This window comes from Halichoerus grypus, chromosome 6, assembly GCF_964656455.1.
Source record: "Halichoerus grypus chromosome 6, mHalGry1.hap1.1, whole genome shotgun sequence".
NCBI lineage: Eukaryota > Metazoa > Chordata > Mammalia > Carnivora > Phocidae > Halichoerus > Halichoerus grypus.
The window spans coordinates 128131933-128155789 of record NC_135717.1 but is presented as its reverse complement, the minus strand read 5'-3'; the positions used below and the strand labels follow the sequence as shown (position 1 = coordinate 128155789).

The window sequence follows — 23857 nt, the reverse complement described above, 5'->3', positions numbered from 1 at the left end:
TTTTACGTCTTCTTCAATTTCTTTCATGAGTGTTCTGTAGTTCCTAGAGTATAGATCCTTTACCTCTTTGGTTAGGTTTATTCCGAGGTATCTTATGGTTTTTGGTGCTACTGTAAATGGAATCGTTTCTCTAATTTCTCTTTCTACAGTTGCGTTGTTAGTCTATAAGAAAGCAACTGATTTCTGTTGCTTGATTTTGTATCCTGCCACATTACTGAATTGCTGGATGAGTTCTAGTAATTTGGGGGTGGAGTCTTTTGGGTTTTCCACATAAAGTATCATGTCGTCTGCGAAAAGAGTTTGACTTCTTCTTTGCCAATTTGAATACCTTTTATTTCTTCTTGTTGTCTGATTGCTGTTGCTAGGACTTCTAGTACTATGTTGAACAATAGTGGCGAGAGTGGGCATCCTTGACATGTTCCTGATCTTAAGGGAAAGGCTCTCAGCTTTTCCCCATTGAGGATGATATTCGCTGTGGGTTTTTCATAGATGGACTTTATGAACTTGAGGAATGTTCCCTCTATCCCTATACTCTGAAGAGTTTTAATCAGGAAAGGATGTTGTATTTTGTCAAATGCTTTTTCTGCATCAATTGAGAGGACCATATGGTTCTTCTCCCTCCTCTTATTAATGTGTTCTATCACATTGATTGATTTGCAAATGTTGAACCACCATTGCATCCCAGGGATAAATCCCACTTGGTCGTGGTAGATGATCCTTTTAATGTATTGTTGGATCCTATTAGCTAGGATTTTGTTGAAGATTTTGGGATCCATATTCATCAGGGATATCGGTCTGAAATTCTCCTTTTTGATGGGGTCTTTGCCTGGTTTGGGGATTAAAGTAATGCTGGCCTCATAGAATGAGTATGGAAGTTTTCCTTCTGTTTCTATTTTTTGAAACAGCTTCAGTAGAATAGGTATTATTTCTTCATTGAATGTTTGGTAGAATTCCCCAGGGAATCCATCAGGCCCTGGACTCTCGTTTTTTGGGAGATTTTTGATCACTGCTTCAATCTCATTACTGGTTATTGGCCTATTCAGGTTGTCAATTTCTTCCTGTTTCAGTCTTGGCAGCTTATAGGTTTCCAGGAAGGCCTCCATTTCATCCAGATTGCTAGTTTATTGGCATATAGTTGTTGATAATAATTTCTAATAATTGTTTCTATTTCCTTGGTGTTAGTCATGATCTCTCCCCTTTCATTCATAATTTTATTAATTTGGGTCCTTTCTCTTTTCTTTTGGATAAGTCTGGCCAGTGGTTTATCGATCTTATTAATTCTTTCAAAGAACCAACTTCTAGTTTCGTTGATCTGATCTACTGTGTTTCTGGTTTCTAATTCATTGATCTCTGCTTTAATTTTAATTATTTCTCTTCTAATGCGTGGCTTAGGCATTGTTTGTTGTGTTTTCTCTAGTTCTTTAAGGTGTAGAGTTAGTTGGTGAATTGGGGATTTTTCTATTTTTTTGAGTGAGGCTTGGATGGCTATGTATTTCCCCCTTAGGACCGCCTTTGCCGTATCCCATAGGTTTTGGACCGATGTGTTTTCGTTCTCATTGATTTCCATGAATTGTTTAAGTTCTTCTTTGATTTCCTGGTTGACCCAAACATTCTTGAGCAGAGTGGTCTTTGGCTTCCAAGTGTTTGAATTTCTGCCAAGTTTTTTCTTGTGATTGAGTTCCAGTTTTAAAGCATTGTGGTCGGAGAATATTCAGGGAATAATCTCAATCTTTTGGTATCGGTCGAGACCTGATTTGTGACCCAGTATGTGGTCTATTCTGGAGACAGTTCCATGTGCGCTCGAGAAGAATGAGTATTCTGTTGTTTTAGGGTGGAATGTTCTGTAATTATCTATGAGGTCCATCTGGTCCAATGTATCATTCAAAGCTCTTGTTTCCTTGTTGATTTTCTGCTTAGATGATCTGTCCATTGCTGAGAGTGGAGTATTGAGGTCTCCTACAATTAACGTATTGTTATCAATATGACTCTTTATTTTGGTTAACAGTTGGCTTATGTAGATGGTTGCTCCCATGTTGGGGGCATAGATATTTACAATTGTTAGATCTTCTTGTTGGATAGACCCTTTAAGAATGATATAGTGTCCTTCTGTGTCTCTAATTACAGACTTTAGTTTAAAATCTAATTTGTCTGATATAAGAATTGCTACCCCAGCTTTCTTTTGAGGTCCGCTGGCATGGAAGATGGATCTCCATCCCTTCACTTTCAGTCTGGATGTATCTTTAGGTTCAAAATGAGTCTCTTGTAGGCAGCATATGGATGGGTCCTGTCTTTTTATCCAATCTGCAACCCTGTGCCGTTTTATGGGAGCATTTAGGCCATTCACATTGAGAGTGATTATTGAAAGATATGAATTAATTGTCATCATGTTGCCTGTGAAGATGTTGTTTTTATAGATTGTCCCTGTAAATTTCTGTTGTATATCACCCTTGGGGTCTTTCTCCTTTTATAGAACCCCCCTTAATATTTCTTGCAGGGCCGGCTTAGTGGTCACATATTCTTTCAGTTTCTGCTGGTCGTGGAAGCTCTGCATCTCTCCATCCATTCTAAATGAAAGCCTTGCCGGATAAAGTATTCTTGGCTGCATGTTCTTCTCATTTAGTACCCTGAATATGTCTTGCCAGGCCTTTCTGGCTTGCCAGGTCTCTGTGGATAGGTCTGACGTTATTCTGATGTTCCTCCCTCTGTACGTAAGGAATCTCTTCCCCCTAACTGCCCTTAAGATGGTTTCCTTGGTTCTAAGATTTGCAAGTTTTACTATTACATGCCAGGGTGTTGGCCTGTTTTCCTTGATCTTGGGAGGGATCCTCTCTGCCTCTAGGACGCGAATGTTTGTTTCATTCCCCAGATTCGGGAAGTTCTCAGCTACGATTTGCTCAAATACATCTTCTAGTCCTCTCTCTCTCTCCACTCCCTCCGGGATTCCAATTATTCTGACATTGGAATGCTTCATGGTATCACTTATTTCTCTGATTCTATTTTCATGGATTCTGAGTTGTTTTTCCCTGGCCTCCTCTTTTCCCTTTTTATCTGTTATATTGTCTTCCAGGTCGATTATTCGTTCTTCTGCCTCAGTTACCCTAGCTGTTAGATTATCTAGATTGGATTGGATCTCATTGATAGCATTTTTAAGTTCTGCCAATTCAGCTTTCATTTCTGCCCTTAGAGACTCTATGTTGCCATTAATTGATTTCTCCATTCTAGCCATTGTCTTCACAATTGCTAGCCTGAATTCCATCTCCGACATCTTGGTTATATCTGCATCCATTTGTAAATCTGCAGCATAAGTCATAATCTCTGAGTCTTTCCTATTTTGGGGGCTCCTCCTCCTAGTCATTCTGTTGATGGGTGTTTGAGGGGAATGTATAGAGTCCAAATTATTGACCAGAACCCAAGCAAGATGCACCTGTTTTCTTAGGACCTTAGGGTTGCTGGCCTCTTGTTTTCCCAGCCTGTCTTCTGGGCGAGGGGCCTGCCGCGCTGTTACTCAGGCAACCCTGTTTGGGCAGAGTTGCCCTGCCCCCCTGTGGCAGGGGATGGGCTCAGCGGGAATCAGTTTTTGGGGCCTTTGTTCTCTGGTGGCTTTCCCTGGCGGCTTTCCACGTCTCTTCCGCGAGTCAGAGCAGAAGAGACCGTTTCCAACCCTCTGCCTCAGAGCAGAGAGACCTCAGTCTGTTCTTCAGTGAGCTCTCCAGGCCACACCGTCTCCGTTTCTGTCCATGCTGCTATAAACTGCAGCGTCCTGGGTTGTGCGCCCCTCCGCAGCGCTCCCAGTCCTGCCTCCAGGTCGGGGCACGTCTCTGCCCTTTGTGCTTCTTTTTTTTTTTTTTTTTTTTTTTTAAAGATTTTATTTATTTATTTGACAGAGAGAGACAAAGCGAGAGAAGGAACACAAGCAGGGCAAGTGGGAGAAGCAGGCTTCCTGCTGAGCAGGGAGCCCGATGTGGGACTCGATCCCAGGACCCTGGGATCATGACCTGAGCAGAAGGCAGACGCTTAACCATCTGAGCCACCCAGGCGCCCGCCCTTTGTGCTTCTAAAACCGCCAGCCGCCCCCAGATCGCATGCGTGACCCCGCTGCTCTGGGTTTCCGCCCCGGGGGCTGCCCTAAAGTCCTTTCCCCACTGCTACCGGTCTGCGAGTCTGTGCCCCGTCCGCAGCGTGCGAGGCTGTCCCTCACCGGCGGTGTAGGATCCCCACGGCCAGGCACCCTCCCGCTGCCGTTTATCCTCCGATATCTGCCCGCAGAATCACGGCTCCCCGCTTCCTACCTCGAAACCAACCGCCTGCGATATTCTGTTTGTAGAGATCCAGATCTTACATCTCAGGCTGGTTTCGTGGGTGTTCAGAGTGGTCTGGTAGATATCCAGCTCAATTCTGGGGACCAGTTGAAATAGGGTCCCCTACTCCTCCGCCATCTTTCCTAGTCCTAAAATAAAGGGATTTTAAAAGTACAGTGGTATATAAGATTGGAATTCTCTCTATATTCAAAAGACAAAATTTTCTTGAATTGTTAGTCTGCTCTTGATAAGAAAATGTAAACAGCTGTTTTCTCTTTGCCTGCCCAGAAAAGCCAGTTTCCACGTTTTGCCTCTATCCGGTCTTTGACGATCCCTAATCCTATTTAGACGTGTGCTAGGTTTTAACAAACTTCCCCAAGATTTAAATCGTGAACAAAGTCTCCTTGACTAATTAGGCTTGTTTGGTATGTTACATTCTGGTATAAAGTCATCATCACTCGATATTCTGGCTATTGAGTTGTTATGTGACAGAATAACTGAGTTTCCTTGTCAGTTGCATCCTAATGAACTCTCCTATCAGATCATTACCAATGTCCATTTCTGAGTTTTTGTCATTTATAATTGTCCTTATTCTCCTGCAAAATGAGTTTCATCTTCAAGGAGGTTCATAAAAAGGACTTTTGGGACAAATACAGGTATTCAGTATCTTTAAGATCAAAACTAAAATGGGTAAAAACTTCCAAAACTCACTGAAGTTGCATTTTAAACAAGAATAGTAAAATGGGACTAAGTAAATTGGGAAAAAAATGATTATAGTTTCTTTTGTGACTTTTGTTCAAAACATTGCTGTTTCTCTAATGTTTGCTCTCCCAGATTAAGGAAACTTTCTCTTAAGATATGATTTACAGAAATGTGATAAAATATTCATTTGTAAACAAAAGCATTAAAACATTTAACATTTACCTCTACCTAAACCCTCTGAAATTCAAAAGGTCTCAATAAGCTTTCTTCCATGGCAATCAATCATTTGCATAAGTTCAATAAGAATCTGTTCTCCTTGTAACAGGACACCATTGGAAATATTGGTTATTTTACTAAGGCTTTGACTGGAATGTCATATTTGAGAGACATTCATAGACTCAGAAATGACCAGACAGCTTTAAGAAACTAAGGTTGACTTTATGAAACCTAAAGCCATAAAGCTCCTTGGAAATGTTGGCCTGAACTTGCTTACAGAGTTCCCAGCAGCCTTACCAGGTGAGTAAAGAATGTCACTTCCTGGCAGGTGCAAGGACCTCAGGATATATTGGGGACCTCGTGAAGAGGAATCTGCCCCCCTCTACAGGTATTGCAGGCATGTCTGATGGCAAGTACTTTGCTTGGCTTCTGGCCTGGAGAGGCAACTAAAAGTTCAACCTAGAGATTCCTCATAAAAGTTCCAGCAAAGCAGATTCTAAAAGATCTATATGATCAATCATTCTTGCTGAGCTTATGTAAATAATTACACCGTTTGTTAAAACTGGACTTGTTTTTCAAACAAATTAGTCTTATTTGGCTGTCTTTGGAAATGAGGGTTATTACAGAGAGAAATTATGTTTCAATTACACACCTTTGTGGATGCTAAACTTTAGTTCTGATTGTCTTTGAATTTTGTTTGCCTAAGCTAGACCACTTGAGGTAAACTTCAGAGAAATTGCCACAATAGCTCATGTATAGGCAATCTTGCTTGTTATTCTGTGGGGATAACAGGACCCCATGGGCATATGATTACTTGAACAACTGGGAAATGGGATAGATTCCCCAACAATTGTATAACTCAGCTACCCTGACCAATTCTATGGCTGGGATGACAAAATTGCTCTTTAAAAGCCAGAGCGTGGGGCGCCTGAGTGGCTCAGTGGGTTAAGCGTCTGATCCCGGGGTCCTGGGATCTAGCCCCATATCCGGCTCCCTGCTCAGTGGGGAGCCTGCTTCTCCCTCTCCCTCTGCCCCTCCCCCCACTTGTGCTCTCTCGTTCTCTCTTTCAAATAAAATAATCTTTAAAAAATAAATAAATAAAATAAAAGCCAGAGTGTACTCCATGGAGATAATGGATGGCCACACTTTCTTTCTTTTCTTTTTTTTTTAAAGATTTTATTTATTTATTTGACAGAAAGAGACACAGCGAGAGAGGGAACACAAGCAGGGGGAGTGGAAGAGGGAGAAGCAGGCTTCCCGCAGAGCAGGGAGCCCCATGTGGGGCTCGATCCCAGGATCTTGGGATCGTGACCTGAGCTGAAGGCAGACGCTTAACGAATGGGCCACCCAGGGACCCCCACACTTTCTTTATGATTAGATTGGATGATGCACTTGGGGATGCCCTTATCTCCTGAGACAAATCTCTCATTTGCCAGTGATTCCTTGTAATTAGGATATTGTTAAGGCTGGACCTCAAACAAAAAGGGCTTCTTGATGGTTTCATCCCTCATAGTCATTTATCCTAGAAGACACCTCTTCTGACATACGGTTGCAAACAAAGTCTTTAACCCAAGCATACAAGAGCTCTCCTGGTAAAAAGAGCCTCAGAGCTCACTATGGGACTTCCAGGACTTACGATAGGACTGCAATATAAAGTAAGCAAAACAGTCTGCTTGCTCAGCAGGACTCCAAATGATACCCAGGCCCGGAGGCACTCAGCCAAGACTTAAATGAAGTCAGAGAAGGACTTCTCGAGAACCATGCCACTACTGACTACTATTGCTACACCATTAGGGGTGTGAAAAATCCCCTCACGTGTGTCGTTTTAACATTACAGTAACTCCTGCAAGGTGTCCCAATTAATAGGGGACATCTGTGATCAATTAAATAAGATCATGATATCCACTGATCTATTTGACAAAATTGGTACTTGGGGATCTTATCTAAGGGATGTGATCATAATTTTGGGCCTAATACTTGTTTCATGTTCATCCTATTGCATGTGCTGATACATGTACTGTTTGCTGCCCATCATGACCCCGCCGGAGCCATACCACAAGTCCCTGGACTGACCCCTGGAGAGATTCTAACTGCCACACAGTCCGCCGCCCCATTTCAGCAGGAAGCACCCGGAGCGGTCATTGTCCCATTACCTAACGGCAGTTAGGGTTACTATTCCAGGGGGAGGAATGAGTAAGGGGCAGGCGGGGCTAGGTAGGGAGAGATAGATAGGGGCAATGTTATCAGGCTCACAGAAATCCCAAAAATGTGGAGGTGTGGGGAAACCAGAGATAAGGGGACTTACTGGACCACCCTGCCCTAGGTGAGTGGGGTGGGCGTCTTTACGATAATTACTGTGACCAACAAAGAATAACTAGACCCTAAAAAGGAAGTAAGCCATTGAAGGTTATCAATAGAGACGTTAAAAGGATTTAAATTCCCTGGTTAGCTTTCTATAAAAGACCAACCCTGAAGGCCCTCGTTGGCAACCCTGTCGGGACCCCTCTCACTCCTGAGAGCTTTTTCTATAACTTCACTTAATAAACTTCTGTTGCTTTACTCACTAGAAAAAAAAAATTCTTTGCAAAAACTTCTGTCTGGAAGCTTTTTAGGAATGTAAGGTTTAAAAGCCTCTATTATTTGCTTTCCCTAAGCTAGGAAATCAGGCCCAAGAAACTCTCTCCACCAGATTTCTCCTGTAGTACCTATCAATTTGAGTGAATTTTGAGGTCCTGAACATTTCTTAATTGCCTGGCCTACCAGAAGTGATCTTCCTAATAAGCACTGGCCCCATAAATACACCAAACCTTTGGCCCTTAAAATGGTTTGCTATATCTGGTTAAATGAATATCCCCCCCTTTTTAAAGATTTATTTATTTTTAGAGAGAGAGAGTGTGCGTGTGCATGGGCAGTGGGGCGGGGCAGAGGGAGAAAAACAGTCCCAAGCAGACTCCCTGCTGAGCACAGAGCCTGATGCTGGGCTCAGTCCCATGACCCTGAGATCATGACCTGAGCTGAAATCAAGAGTCCGATGCTTCATCAACTGAGCCACCCAGGCACCCCAGATGAATATTCTTCTTAAATAAGACACTTCACATAAGGCCTTGGATATACAACCAGTGTGTACAATTATATCCTGGTAAAAGGAAGTCAGATCTTTACTGAATCTAATAAGAGTTTCTGAATTCTGGGGGAGCCAGTGAAAATTAGATATTTAAACATTTTTGGTTTATGAGAGCAGAATCTAAATTGTTATGGGTTACACACTGGTTATAATTTAAGAAGGAGGATAAAAAGCTTCCTCATATATCTAGAAAATAGAACATTAAAACATCAATAATATTCTAAGCAAATAACCACAATAAGTTTCCATCAGTTTCATTTAGTTCTATAAAGTTAAACCTCGTTCTGGGACATTTTGGGTTAGGAGTCTCATGAAACCACCTGCTTCTTGACCTAATGGAGTCTTGGAAATCCTAACTCAGTCGACTGGTGTGGTCTGAGTTGTCTAAGTAATGTTAGCTCAGCTCTGAAGTGTTAATAGTTTGAAGAGCCTGTCTCAATCCTTTTTCCAGGAGGCTCTGCTCTGAGATTGTCCTTTGTTGAGGACTCAAACTGACTTTTATATCTTAGAATAGAACCTTCAAGCAAGCATCACAATAAAACAAAAACTATCTGTAGAAGACAGACTTCAGATGACTGTGGTTGGTTTATTATTGAGAACTTTCAAATGTGACAGGTCTGATGAAGTTTCATATTAAAAATAGGCAACTGACTAGAAAATTTGGTTGTTCCTATGGCATGCAAAACAAAGGTAATAAAGCCATTGCAAAAAATTAGACAAAATGTCTCTAAGGATAGTGACAAAGCCTATTTTTATTTTTTTTAAGATTTTATTTATTTATCTGACAGAGAGAGACAGTGAGAGAGGGAACACAGCAGGGGGAGTGGGAGAGGGAGAAGCAGACTTCCTGCCGAGCAGAGAGCCCGATGCGGGGCTCGATCCCAGGACCCTGCGATCATGACCTGAGCCGAAGGCAGACGCCCAACGACTGAGCCACCCAGGCGCCCCACAAAGCCTATTTTTAAAGACAGCAATAAAAGTTATGTCTGAGGGCACCTGGGTGGCTCAGTCATTAAGTGTCTGCCTTGGGCTCAGGTAATGATCCCAGGGTCCTGGGATGGATCCCTGCCTGGGGCTCCCTGCTCAGTGGGGAGTCTGCTTCTCCCTCTCCCTCTGGCTCTCCTTTGGCCTCTGCCTCTTCCCCCTGCTCATGCTCTCTCTCTCTCAAATAATAAAATCTTAAAAAAAAAAGTTACATCTGATATGTAAAAATAAATGAACATAATTTTTATATGGATAAAGTCTTTAATATAACATAATAATACTGAAATACAATATATAATTACTATATATTATATATACATATATATAAAATGTGCCGAGATTGTAACAACTTTTTTTTTTTTTTTAAGATTTATTTATATACAGGGCACCTGGGTGGCTCACTCGGTTAAATGTCTGCCTTCGGCTCAGGTCATGATCCCAGGGTCCTGGGTTCCAGCCCCGCATTGGGCCCCCTGCTGGGGGCGGGGAGCCTGTTTCTCCCTCTGCCTGCCTGTCTGCCTACTTGTGATCTCTCTCTCTCTGTGTCAAATAAATAAATAAAATCTTAAAAAGAAAAATTTCACTATTACCAGTTTTCTACAACTTACAGTGTTTTCTTTTCTTTACATATTTTTAAGTAATCTCTACCCCCAACGTGGGGCTCAAATTTACAACCCCATAATTAAGAGTTACATGCTCTACCGACTGAGCGAGCCAAGCATCCCCACAACTTAAAGTGTTTTAAAGATTTATTTATTTATTTATTTTAGAGAGAGAGAGAGACAGAGACAGAGACAGAGAGCACACGCTCGAGTGGGGGGAGGGGCAGAGGGAGAAGGAGAGGCTCTCAAGCAGACCCCCTGCTGAGCGCAGAGCCTGCCATGGGGCTCCATCTCACAACCTTGCCATCATGACCTGAGCCGAAATCAGGAGTTGGTCGCTTAACTAACTGAGACACCCAGGCGCCCCCACTTACAATGTTTTAAAACAGCTCAAAGACAATAAATGATGGAAAACATCTGGACCATCTTTTTTGCCGATTTCAAAGTCTTTCATAATTTTTCCTGACAAAGGCAAGAGAAAAATATAATACAGAGTTACACAAAACAAACAAAAACCTTAGCCGTATGTATAGTAGGATTCTAATTTTATAAGCATATCTTTGCAGGTATCAAATAGCTTAAGACTTTTCTGAAGAATCTTGTTCAGAAGAGGATCCTTTACTAACTATAAGCTTTTATTATTAACAAAAGCACATCCTTTTTTTTTTTAAAGATTTTATTTATTTGCGAGAGAGAGAATGAGAGACAGAGAGCATGAGAGGGAGGAGGGTCAGAGGGAGAAGCAGACTCCCTGCTGAGCAGGGAGCCCGATGCGGGACTTGATCCAGGGACTTCAGGATCATGACCTGAGCCGAAGGCAGTTGCTTAACCAACTGAGCCACCCAGGCGCCCAAAAGCACATCCTTTTTAATACCTGCACTGGGCTATGCTTCATTAGCTTGGTTTGAATTACTCTATGTATTTGAAGATAATTTTAAAAATTAAATTTTAGTAGATCCTGATAGCTTTTTATTAATTTATCTTCCTATCTTTAATTCCCCTGAATTAGATTTTTAAAATATTATTATTATTTGATATTTCCTTCATATATTTGTGAAAAGAGAATGATGAAACTGGATGATCACAGGAAATATTTTTATCCAAATTCTAAGTAACTTTGCAAAAAGCCAACAGAGGTATTCCTCCTGATGCTTGGATTAAAGGTTTCAAAGACGCCTCTGGTGATTCTCTGGCTTTACTCTTGGCTTTTCAGTCAGATGCTATTGCTGCCTACCTGTCATAGAAAGGGAAGTAGATTGTTAAAGATCTAAAAATCCTAAGTATTGGGGTGTGTGGGTGGCTTAGTTAAGCGTCCAACTCTTGGTTTTAGGTCAGGTCTTGATCCTGGGGTTGTGAGTTCAAGCCCTGCATTGGGCTCCATGCTGGGTGTGGAGCCTACTTAAAAAAAAAAAATCCTAAGTATTTATTGAGAATTTGTCTCTTTTTATTTCATTTATTTATTATATTTTATTTTTAAGATTTTATTTACTTATTATTATTTTTTTAAAGATTTTATTTATTTATTTGACAGAGAGAGACACAGCGAGAGAGGGAACACAAGCAGGGGGAGTGGGAGAGGGAGAAGCAGGCTTCCCGCCAAGCAGGGAGCCCGATGCGGGGCTCGATCCCAGGACCCTGGGATCACGACCTGAGTGGAAGGCAAGCGCTTAACGACTGAACCACCCAGGCGCCTCGAGACTTTGTCTCTTTTTAATCAAGAATAGAAAACAGAGCACTTTGGAGAGAAGAGAAAGCTATTTAGCAGCAGGAAACTTCCAATAATTCAAACCTAGATGTTTGTATTCACAGAATCTTTGTACACTGTTCCCCGCAAATGGACATTTTCTATTGCATAGAAAAATCCTAGTTTAAACCCATTAATCAAACATTTTTAAGACCTTTTAAAAAAATCTATTTTCAAAATGAAAGGGGGAGGGATATATTTTAACAAACAAAAACACTATTACTATTTATTTAGCAATTCTATAGTGTAAGTGTAAATAGTTTCTTGGGATCTGTTGCTAAACGCATTTTTAGTAAAGACTAAAACAAATTGAGGAAAACTGAGAAACCTGACAAGAGGAAAGGCTTCCCAGGAAAAAAATAAAAAGAATGCAGTTTAAACTTGCCCTAAGGGGCGCCTGGGTGGCTCAGTCAGTTGAGCATCTGCCTTGGGCTCAGGTCATGATCCCTGAGCCCTAGGATCAAGCCCCTAGGATCGAGCCCCGCATTGGGCTTCATGCTCAGTGGGGAGTCTGCTTCTCCCTCTCCCTCTGACTCTCTCCCTTCTCGTGCTCTCTTTCTCTCATTCTCTCTCAAATAAATAAATAAAATCTTAAAAATAAAATAGACTTGCCCTAAGCTTTAGGGGATTTATTATCATAGGGTAAACAGTTATATTGGTTCTCAATTAGTTTAATTAATTATATTTTTTTCAGATTGATGATTACCCACAGTTTTTGAGTCCACCAGAGAGAGAAACCAACCAACATATTCGTATCACCCATTCTTCAACTGTTTTGAAAAAAGAGTGTGAACAATCGAAAGGTGTCAAATTCTCATTTCCATTTCATCATGCCACTTCTGACAACAAAAAAGGTATGTAATATATTTCTTAAAGTGACACAAGATGCATTGCTTGATAAGACAAAAAAGAATGTTCTTTTTTCCTCCCCAGCTTTACTGAGGTATGATTGACAAATAAAAATTATATGTAAGGTGTTTAACGTGATGTTTTGATCTATGTATACACTGTGAAATAATGACCACAATGATAACCACATAGTTAAGACCTTGGTTTTAGGTCAGGTCTTGATCCTGGGGTTGTGAGTTCAAGCCCTGCATTGGGCTCCATGCTGGGTGTGGAGCCTACTTAAAAAAAAAAAATCCTAAGTATTTATTGAGAATTTGTCTCTTTTTATTTCATTTATTTATTATATTTTATTTTTAAGATTTTATTTACTTATTATTATTTTTTAAAGATTTTAAAATCTTTAAAATCTTTAAAAAAATAATAACCACAAATGATAACCACATAGTTATCATTGTGTGTGAGTGGTAAGAACACTTAAGATCTATTTTCTTCGCAAGTTTCAAGTACATGCTACATTTTTGTTAACTATAGTCACCATGCTGTACATTTTGGTCTCCAGAACTTATTTATTTTATAATGAACATCTACCTTTTGACCAACATTTACCTTTTCCCCCCAACCCCCAGCCCCTGGTAATGACCATTTTACTATCTGTTACTATGAGTTTGCCTTTTTTGGATTCAACATGAGTGAGATTATGTGGTGTTTATCTTTTTGTGTCTGATTTATTTCACTTAGCATGACATCCTCCAGGTTCATCCATGTTTTCCCAAATGCAGGATTTTCTGCTTTTTAGATTTTATTTTACTTGTTCATATTTTAAAGCAATCCCTACACCCAACGTGGGGCTTGAACTGATGACCCTGAGATCAAGAGTCAGATGCTCTACTGACTGAACCAGCCAGGTATCCCAGGATTTTCCTTTTTTTTAAGATTTATTATTTTTTTATTTGAAAGAGAGAGAGAGAGAGAATGTGAGCGGGGGGGGGGAGGGTAGAGGCAGAGGGAGAGAGAGAGAGAGAATCCTCAAACAGACTCCTCACTGAGCCCAGAGCCAGACTTGGAGCTCCAGACCAGGACCCTGAGATCATGACCTGAGCCTAAATCAAAAGCTGGATGCTCACCCGAGTGAGCCACCCATGTGTCCCAGATTTTCCTTTTTTTAAAGGCTAAATAATATTAGATTGTGTGTATATGCATGTGTGCACACACATACACCCCCCTCTCCCCCAACACACACACATTTTATTTATCCATTCACATATTGCTGGACAGGTAGGTTACTGCAAATAATGCTGCTATGAATAAGGGAGGGCAGGTATCTGAGACAGTGATTTTATTTCCTTCAGATATATGCCCAGAAATAGGAATGCTGGATCATACGGTAGTCCTATTTTAGTTTTTTAAAGAACCTCCATACTGTTTTCCACAGTGGCTGCACTAATTTGCATCCCCACCAACAGTGCATAAGGGTTCCCTTTTCTCCACATCCTCACCAATACTTCCTATCTTTTGGCTGTTTGAGGATAGCCATCCTAACAGTTGTGAGGTGGTATCTCATCGTGGTTTTGATCTGCAGTTCTATGATGATTAATGAGCTGATCCATCCATTCTCGGCAGCATAGTGCCTGGGCATAGTTTGCCACACGTGAGGCTGTGTGGAAAAAAAGGAAAGAGAAAAGAATGGAAAGGAAGAAAGGGAGGGAAAATGGAGGGGAAAGAAATGAAGAGAGAGAAAGAAGTGTGTTCACTAAATATTGGTTTTAAAAAAAGAATAAGTTAGGGGTGCCTGGTTGGCTCAGTTGGTTAAGCATCTGCCTTCGGCTCAGGTCATGATCCCAGGATCAGGCTCCTTGCTCGGCGGGAAGCCTGCTTCTCCCTCTCCCACTCCCCCTGCTTGTCTTCCTGCTCTCGCTGTGTCTCTGTCAAATAAATAAATAAAATCTTAAAACAAATAAAATAAAAAAAGAATAAGTTAGAATCTGGATTCCATTTGGTCAGGTTTTTTTTTAAGATTTTATTTATTTATTTTTAAAGATTTTTATTTATTTATTGAGAGAGAATGATAGAGAGAGAGCATGAGAGGGAGGAGGGTCAGAGGAAGAAGCAGACTCCCTGCTGAGCAGGGAGCCCGATGCGGGACTCGATCCTGGGACTCCAGGATCATGACCTGAGCCGAAGGTAGACGCCTAACGACTGAGCCACCCAGGCGCCCCAGTTTTTTTTTTTTAAGATTTTTTTAAAAATTTATTTGTCAGAGAGAGAGAGAGATTGAGCACAAGCAGGGGGAGTGGCAGGCAGAGGGACAAGTAGACTCCCCACTGAGCAGGGAGCCCGATGTGGGACTCGATCCCAGGACCCTGGGATCATGACCTGAGCCAAAAGCAAACATGACCTGAGCCAAAAGCAAACACTGAACCGACTGAGCCACCCAGGCGCCCCTGGTCAGTTCTTGTTTAATTTTAATAACCTTATTAACAACCACATATTTTAATGAAAAACCTGATCAAGAAGTACAGGGGATAACCAGAAAGACTGTGAACCCGGCTTTAGGAAAACTCCCAATAGTCATCTCTGTGAATCTTGGGCTCCCACAGCAAGGGAAGCCACAAGGTCCTACCCTGATAATTATGGTTTATTACGATTATTAACAGCATTCATTCTTCATTCAAAAATATTTGTTGGGAACCTGTTCACCCAAGAATTATGATTCACACCTAGATAAAAAGATGAAAAGCCATCTTTAATTTTGTTTTTAGGGAGTTCAGCACCTGATGCAGATGATTTTCCTTTCCCATTGTGCACAAGGAGATCCAGAAAATCCACAATGGGGTGGGGAGAAAAGGGGAGGATGAAGAGTCAGGGTTCCTGGTACTTACCCAGCTCAACCAGAGCTTCCTTGCTTTTATGTTTTACATTTTGGACTTTACACGTTTCTGGTGGATAAGTTTTAAAAACCCAAGGACAAATAGATAAAAATAGAATATGTAGTTCAGAGGCACCTGGGTGGCTCAGTCGTTAAGCGTCTGCCTTCAGCTCAGGTCATGATCCCAGGGTCCTGGGATGGAGCCCCACATTGGGCTCCCTGCTCCGTGGGAAGCCTGCTTCTCCCTCTCCCACTCCCCCTGCTTGTGTTCCCTCTTTCACGTTCTCTCTCTCTGTCAAATAAATAAAATAGTAAAATCTTTAAAAAAATAAAAGAATATGTAGTTCAGCATTACACTGTTTATTTCAAGGCCTTCTTTTATATATGTATATGAAATGTGTATGTATCTAAAGGAGCCCTTTAAGGTATCAATCCGTATAATTGGGAGGTGGTAAAAAGCAGAGAAAAAGAGCATGGGCTTTGGACTAGCTAAGCTGACATTTGAATCCTGGCTCCCACCTTTCCCAGCTTTGTGACTGTCTACAAGTCACAACCTTTGTGAGCCTCAGTTTCCTTGTCTCTATTGCTACCTTCACAGGATTATTGTGTTACATGAAATAATGTGGGCAAGACGGGGCGCATAGCAGGATAGTAGTCAGCTGTTAAGATCGCATCCTTAGCATAGAAGAAGGGCAGAAGGAAGTCCTAACAGGGCTCCTGGATAGGCCCTTGCACTTCTGGCCTCTAGCCAGCCCACACCAGTCAATTCACGCCGCACTAGACTTCCCTCCAAGTCAGACTCAGAGCTCTTGGAGTACTGAATAACTACAAAGTGTGAGAAAACTATCCTGTGTTTGTACACTCTCAGAGACAAGCACCTTTCCACACTGATGCTCTATGGCATGGCAACTGTTTGTAGAAGTTGTAATTAGACTTATTAAATCCCTGGTTGCTCACCAGGTCTCTTGTCACCCTAATTAGGGTACCTAACTGGCTTTGGTTGCCTTAAATGCATATTTATCCTTGTCCACAAGCATAATTATTCTTGGCTTTTTTTTTTTTTCTCCCAACATGTATAAGAAGATAAAAACACACGTTAAAGAAGCTAATTACAGGCAGAAGTTTTATGAAATTTAAATCCTAGAAACTTTGCAAATGATGTTAAAAGCAGTGAAGACTTAAAAGAACTTATCTTGTGTTCACACACATGGCTATTCATAGAATTGTACCTCTCCCCCACTCGCCCTTCTTCACTTTCATCTCTGAAGGTTCCATCCGACACTTTTGTGCAGGGAGTTTTGAAAACCCCAAACTGCCACTGTCATACATAGCACACATTAGAGAATAAAAAACATTTCTAGAATGCCAACAGTCCTATGCTCTGGCTCCTGTTCTCCACCAAGCTGCTAGTTCCCTGAGTTCGGTGTTGCCGTATACCCGGGACCATGTGGGTTCACCTCCTAGACAGTCTGGAATATGCAGACCTGAAGCAAGAGAGAGGCTCAAACCTGTCTGACCATCTACTTAACAACAGTCATTACTAGAGGCTTTAATGTTAATACTGATGATATCATGCCTACAGAAGTAGCACACATTAACTGCTCAGCATTTAAATAAAGATAATTATTAGAACTTACTCCAAACCTCTTGGGTGAAAGCCTAGGGAATATTTGTGTCATGTGGCAAAGAAGCTCACACTCAAACCAACTGGATTATCTTAACAAAGGAAGCTCAAAAGTGCAAATCATTTGCAGTAAAAATACTTAGTTTCATCATCACGTTTTCAACAGGCTTCCTAATTAAGCCCTACTTTTCTGGAGATATATAGAAAAGAGGCTTTTCTCTAGAGTATACATGTGTCCTTATATATGGGTCAGAGGTAGCACTTTAAATTGTACTTTTTATGTTTAGATGAAAGGGGATGGTTATTAAACTCTAAATGAACAATGCTGACAGGAGAAGAGCAACCGTGGTGAACTGTATTATCCACTAAAGCTCTAGAATGAATTGAGTTATTAGCCCCTTACTTTCAAGTACATTCTTGAACAGCACTATCCAGTAGAACTTTCTGCAATGATGGAGCTGTTTTGTCTGTAGTCTAATTATGTCTAATACAGTAGCCAACAGCCACCTGTGACCACTGAGCACTTGAGATGTGACTAGTGCTACTACCTGAATTTTAATTTAATGTTAATTTTAATAGCCATGGGTGCCTAGTAGCTATAGAATCAGTCACTGCAGCTCTAGATGCATGGGAAAGACTTTAATGACTTTGGTGGTATCTTCTGAAACACTGGCATAACATGAAGTAGACTAATCCTCAAACCAGAATGAAACCTCATAATTTGATGACACATACACTGAACCAGGCTTTATATAAATATAAGATTTTATTTTATTTTATCTAAAACCTATATATTTTCTAAAATCATTGAGGTGGGAGAAAACTAAAACAAGGGACTGATGAGTCTCTCAGGTTTAGTGGATAATTTTTACTTAGGCTTGGCAGTCTTCCCCATAGGAATAGGGTTTTGACAAATATAATCGGACCTCTTGCAGTTAAGAAAGCACTGCATTTTTTTGGTAGTGTCCTTTCTAAAAATGTTCCTCAGCTGACCAGCACTACTGAACATATCATCAGGCATCCATTGCGCTAAATTATGGAAGGACTTCATATCTAAGCTACTGAAGAAGACTGTGAACTGCTGTGTGCACACTAGAGAACATATTAGCAGAAAACTCTGTCACCTGTTATCTGTATTTAGGCTCTCTTGTCAGTATGGTTTTACACCTGTCAGACTCCGGCCACTGGCATCTAGGAGACCAGCCCTTCCATCTGACGTAGAAGCAGAGATCAAGCTGTACTTCATTTCTCAGTGGAGAGCACAGATGATCCTAAGATTCTCCACACCGTTGTTACAAATGAAATTTAAAGCTAACATAGAGAGGGCAGGGACATTGAACCCAAAGTTGTTTTTTGTCATAACCTTTTAATGACCTCACACAAAAAACAGAAAGTTCAAGGCTGGTTAGTGAACTTGCATGAAATCAGGTTTAAGGGACAGCTTAGGTTGATTGTTCAGGTAATACCAGCTTCCTAATAGAAAAGACTCAGTGGGGGCACCTGGGTGGCTCAGTTGTTAAGCGTCTGCCTTCAGCTCAGGTCATGATCCCAGGGTCCTGGGATCGAGCCCCGCATCGGGCTCCCTGCTCTGTGGGAAGCCTGCTTCTCCCTCTCCCAGTCCCTCTGCTTGTGTTCCCTCTCTCACTGTGTCTCTGTCAAATAAATAAATAAAATCTTAAAAAAAAAAAAAAAAGAGGGGTGCCTGGGTGGCTCAGTCGTTAAGTGTCTGCCTTCGGCTCAGGTCATGATCCCAGGGTCCTGGGATCGAGCCCCACATCAGGCTCCCTGCTCCGTGGGAAGCCTGCTTCTCCCTCTCCCACTCCCTCTGCTTGTGTTCCCTCTGTCGCTATGTCTCTCTCTGTCAAATAAATAAATAAAATCTTAACAATAAAAAATAAAAAAAAAGAAAGAAAAAGAAAAGATTCAGTGATTTCTTCCCCCCTTCCAGCATGCCCACAGTGCTGTGCTCCATTCCTTTCCAGCTGTCCTCCAAAATGCTTGTTCCCTGGCTGAGGTGTGGCTGTATCCCCAGGACCCTGTGGTTCACCTCCCAGACAGTCTGTAATGTGTGGTCCTGAGGCAAGAGGCTCAAACCTGCTGACCTCTGTGCCACCAGTGCTCATATGTTCTACTTAATTCTAGCAACGATCAAAGGCATTATTGGTATCACATTTGGTACCCACATGTGTGAGATGCCTACTATTAGAAGGGTCTATGATGACTGGGGTCTTAAACTTACGTAATGAGTAGAGGTTGTTCACTTGCAAATAGGAAAAACTCATTCTGCCTAACTTAATGCCAAAGAGATTTATTGAAGGATTTTGAAGTCTCTTAGGGAGTCAAGAGGGGAACAGAAGAAATCCACTAATGGAAGACCAGAAACCCTTGGGCCTGTTCCTGGGCCTGAACAGCCTGTGAGGGACCTTCTTCTCCATATGGCCAGTTTCAAAGACTCCCAGCTCTGCCTTTCATGTCCAGATGTCCAAGCCCACCTTGGATCAGAGCCCACCCCATCAGCTAGGGCTAGGATAGGGGTGGATCCAGATTTTGTGGGGACCGAAAACTCATACAATTTGCAGAGTCTTCTTTAAGATAAAGACTCAAGAGACCAAATACAATTGATGTGGAAATGTTGGGATTCAGAGCAAATGGTCAAGAAAGAATTCCTGAAATATCTTCAGTGCAAAAAGCTGGTTTTATTAAAGCATGGGGACAGGACCTGTGGGCAGAACGAATTGCACTGGGGTTGTGATGGGTGACTGATTATATACTTTCAAGTTGGGAGGGGGTTAGGGATAGCGTAAGTCTCTAAGGAATTTTGGAAACAAGGTTTCCAGGAACTTGAGGGGGCTAGCTATTGTTGGGAAAAGCTCATTTATTTCTGTCTAGTCAAACCTTAGTCATGAGACCCTTCAGATGTGTATCAGTGGGCCATATGCTTGGAGGATGACTGCTGACATATATCTTGGAGGGTAGAGATAAAGGAAGTTTCCAAAGCAATTTTTTTTTTAAGATTTTTATTTATTTATTTTTTTGACAGATAGAGACAGCGAGAGAGGGAACACAAGCAGGGGGAATGGGAGAGGGAGAAGCAGGCTTCCCGCTGAGCAGGGAGCCCGATGCAGGGCTCAGTCCCAGGACCCTGGGATCATGACCTTGAGCCGAAGGCAGACGCTTAACAACTGAGCCACCCAGGCACCCCTCCAAAGGAATTTTTATATGTTAAAGAAGACTTACAGGATCCTGGCGGGGGGTGGAGGTGGGGGGTTGGGGGGGGTCAGGCTAAGATTGTCTTTTGCCCTTAGCAAAGTATTAACATTGAGGCAGCTGAGTCCCTAGAGGAATGTCATTCTACCTGTTTCAAGGACTTGTCAATGGGCTGTAAGTAGTAAGGAAATTTAATTTTTGCTTTTGCCTTTGTTTCCCACATCATAATGAGGGCAGCACTCCCAAGAAAATACAGGCAGAAGAAATCACAGACATAAAGTGTCTTTGGATACTCCCAAGAGAGGAAGTGAGACAGAAGGAAAACTGAAGTGGGAAGAGCCTGTGGTCTTGAATGATTGTGGCTGAAATGTCTTCCCTTTACGTATTTGATAAAAACATTTGAGCATGCGCACACATTGTTAAGGCCTCTCCTAAGACTTTGGAAGGAACTCATGCAAGTGAGGGGCACTAGAGCTGATTCATCATTAATTTCATTGGAAAGAGCAGTCTTTTTTTTTTGTAAAGATGGGGCACCCATACTGTAGAAGAGGTCAGTTCCTCAAAAAAGGGAAGGTGCTGGGAAGACAAAAGGACAATTGACCTACAGCTTGGTCCTTCCAGTAGTCACCTCCTGCAGCTGCAGTTTCCCTTCTTTTTTTTTTTTTTTTTTTTAGGATTTTATTTTTAAGTAATCTCTACACCCAACGTGGGGCTCAAACTCATGCTCCTGAGATCAAAGTCATATGCTCTACCCACTGAGCTAGCCAAGCGCCCCTCAGTTTCCCACTTATCAGGCTTTTGGCCTCAAATCCCCAGGTGATCTCCAAATCTGATGAACTATGCTGGACTTCAAGGGGGCTGTGTTGACCTCTTCTGTCTAGACCAGAGCCAGCCAGAACAGCCTGCAGCCTCCAGCTATCTTTTTATAGACCCCCTCCAGCATCACCTTTGGCTCTCTGAGGTAAAAGGGTTCTTTCTTCTAAGCATGGAGGTGCTTTGGGCTCCTCTCAGACCCACAGGAGAGAAAGAGGATTTTGCAGAGCAGTTCAAAAGGAATGGGGTCAAACAGTGAAAGCACACTTAAGATTTTCATTTCATTTTGCGTAAATTTTACCTTAAAAGAAAATTTTTCAGAAAAACAAACTGAAAAAAGAGTGGGAGAAGGAAAGGGAAGCAAGCAAGTCAAGAAAGGAAGAGGCTGACAGAGCCAGGGAAATCCCCAGAAGGAATTCTCTGTGGGAGCAGGGCTTTCTTTCTTTCCCTCCCTGGCTCTTGGTTTGGCTTGTGCATCCCTGACTCCAACCCTTCTGCAGGGATGGGGAGGTGGTTTGACAGGGAACACTGAGTTTCCACCGGAGCTTAGAATGTGAGGATAGTACTGACCTCTTGCAGTAGCTTATGGAAATGTAAATTTGGTTCTTGTTCAGAATATTTATTAGATACTATTATTATTTGTCCCTCCAAATAAAATACACATATAATTGGGAGGACACGACAGTGTTCTTGATGTTATGATTGGCTCTTTGGTTTTTACTTTAAATTAAACTAATGTATAGTGTATAACTACTCTGCCAGGCACCACATGAGTCCTTTTTAAACACATTATCTTATTTTCATTCACAGAATTTTCATCATTTTTATAAATTAAGATACTGAGTCCAGAGTGATAAAGTAACTGGTAAACTCTTATAAAGTAACTTTTTACAAGAGTCTGAAGTTAAGCACATGTTTTAACATCAAAGCCAAAATTCCTTTTGTTACATCATGCTGCCCAGTTTATAATTTGGGACTTGCAAGGTTTTTTGTTTTGTTTTGTTTTTTCGAGGGAGGTGGAAGAGGGGCAAAGGGAGAGGGAGAGAAAGAATGTTTTTTTTTTTTTTTAAGATTTTATTTCTGTATTTGACAGAGACACAGTGAGAGAGGGAACACAAGCAGGGGGAGTGGGAGAGGGAGAAGCAGGCTTCCTGCCAAGCAGGGAGCCTGATGAGAGGCTCAATCCCAGGACCCTGGGACCATGACCTGAGCCGAAGGCAGACGCTTAACGACTGAGCCACCCAGGCACCCCCATGGGAGAGAGAGAGAATCTTAAGCAGTCTCCACACCCAGTGCAGACCTGATGTGGGGCTTGATCTTACCACCCTGAGATCATGACCTGAGCTGAAATCAAGAGTTTGACGCTTAATCAGCTGAGCCACCCAGATGCCCCAGGATTTGCAAGTTTTTGTGAGGATTTATGAACAGTCATCAAATCAGTACATGTAACTATAATTTCTTCACAATCTCAATCAAATTATGTAATGAATTAGCAAATGACTTCTTTTCTTTTTCCTTTTTTTTAGCCAAAAAAGAGATTAATGGCTCTGTGTTTTGGAGAGGCAAAGAGCCCAGAAATTTGAATGAATCCTCTCTCAGGTGAGATTTTGTTTGGAGTATGTTTTTAACTTGCTGACCAAAACTTATTTTATACTTCATTTTGCTCATTTTAATGCTTTTTCTCTACTAATGGCTTTGGACTGAGTTTTGTTTATTTCCTATATATTATAATGAAGAAGATATTTTGGGAGAACTTTCTTCTAAATTCAAATCCAGTTAGTTTAAATAGTAAAGTATAATATTTCTCATATCAATGGAAGGTATAGATTCCACAATATAAATAAATAATTGACTAAAGTTAAATTAAAAAAACATTTATTGAGTTCTTGTTCTGTGTAGGGCACTATGTTAGGCCCTGTAAGAAACAGAAAGGTGAGTAAGGCATAGTTCCTGTCCTTCAGAAGCTGATTCTAACTAGAGTATGTGACATTTGCACAAACACAGATAATACAGAGTACACATGCTAAGTGTCATCAGTGAGTTTGAGCAAATTGCCAAAGAGATTTAAAGAGGGGAAAGGTCGTATTCAGTTTTGGGGGGAAGTCAAGATGTCAGAATGGCAACTGATGAAAAAATAGTGTACATGGAGATGGAGATATTGCAGCTGGAAGGGATAATAAAAACTATGAGGCAGGGGAAAAATGGAATGTGTATTAGGAAAGGGAAGCAGTCCACGGCGATTTAAAAATAGAACAGGGGGGCGCCTGGCTGGCTCAGTCTGTAAAGCATGCAGCTCTGGATCTCAGGGTTGTGAGTCCAAGCCCATGCTGGGCATTGAGCTTACATAAAAATAAAATAAAATAAAATAAAATAAAATAAAATAAAATAAAATAAAATAAAATAAAATAAAATAAAATAAATAAAAATAGAACAATACCAGGTATAAGGTTAGAAAGTAAAACTGGGCCCATACTTGAGAGGGTCTTAAAAGTCCAGGTAAAGACTTTATATGTCATTTCGTAGGTTGTGAGGAAACTATTGATAAATAATCAGTGTGCTTCAAATGGATGGAAGCAAGGAGAAACCACAGATTGGTGGGAAGTAATGAGAATCTGAATTGGTCTAGTGGTAAAGGGAATAAAGAAAAAAGGATGGGTGGAAGAGATATTTCAGAAGCAAAATCTGCAAGACTGGCAATGGAACAGGAGAGAGATGGGAGAGAAACCACTGTGGTTTCAAGCTGGGGTTACTGCAAGGTGATGCCTTTCAGAGAAATAAGGATGGCAGGAGGGATGCAAACCCAGGACTGGTTTAGACAGGTTAAGCTT

General features: G+C 41.4%; 1 protein-coding gene and 1 long non-coding RNA gene across 7 annotated transcripts in view; one reads left to right on the top strand and one right to left on the bottom strand.

Moving 5' to 3' along the window:
* The window catches only part of LOC118524713 (uncharacterized), a 127110-nt gene that overhangs the window by 27384 nt on the left and 75869 nt on the right, over nucleotides 1-23857 (bottom strand). For all 3 annotated transcript variants that reach the window (XR_013449257.1, XR_013449258.1, XR_013449259.1), the window contains exon 4: nucleotides 4290-4447. This is a non-coding gene — a long non-coding RNA (uncharacterized LOC118524713). The remainder of the gene's footprint in view (nucleotides 1-4289; nucleotides 4448-23857) is intronic.
* The window catches only part of C6H12orf56 (chromosome 6 C12orf56 homolog), a 96212-nt gene that overhangs the window by 24563 nt on the left and 47792 nt on the right, over nucleotides 1-23857 (top strand). For all 4 annotated transcript variants that reach the window (XM_078076222.1, XM_078076220.1, XM_078076219.1 and 1 more), the window contains 2 exons: nucleotides 12365-12524; nucleotides 22556-22628. In XM_078076222.1, the coding sequence (XP_077932348.1) occupies nucleotides 12365-12524; nucleotides 22556-22628 (233 nt within the window). The remainder of the gene's footprint in view (nucleotides 1-12364; nucleotides 12525-22555; nucleotides 22629-23857) is intronic.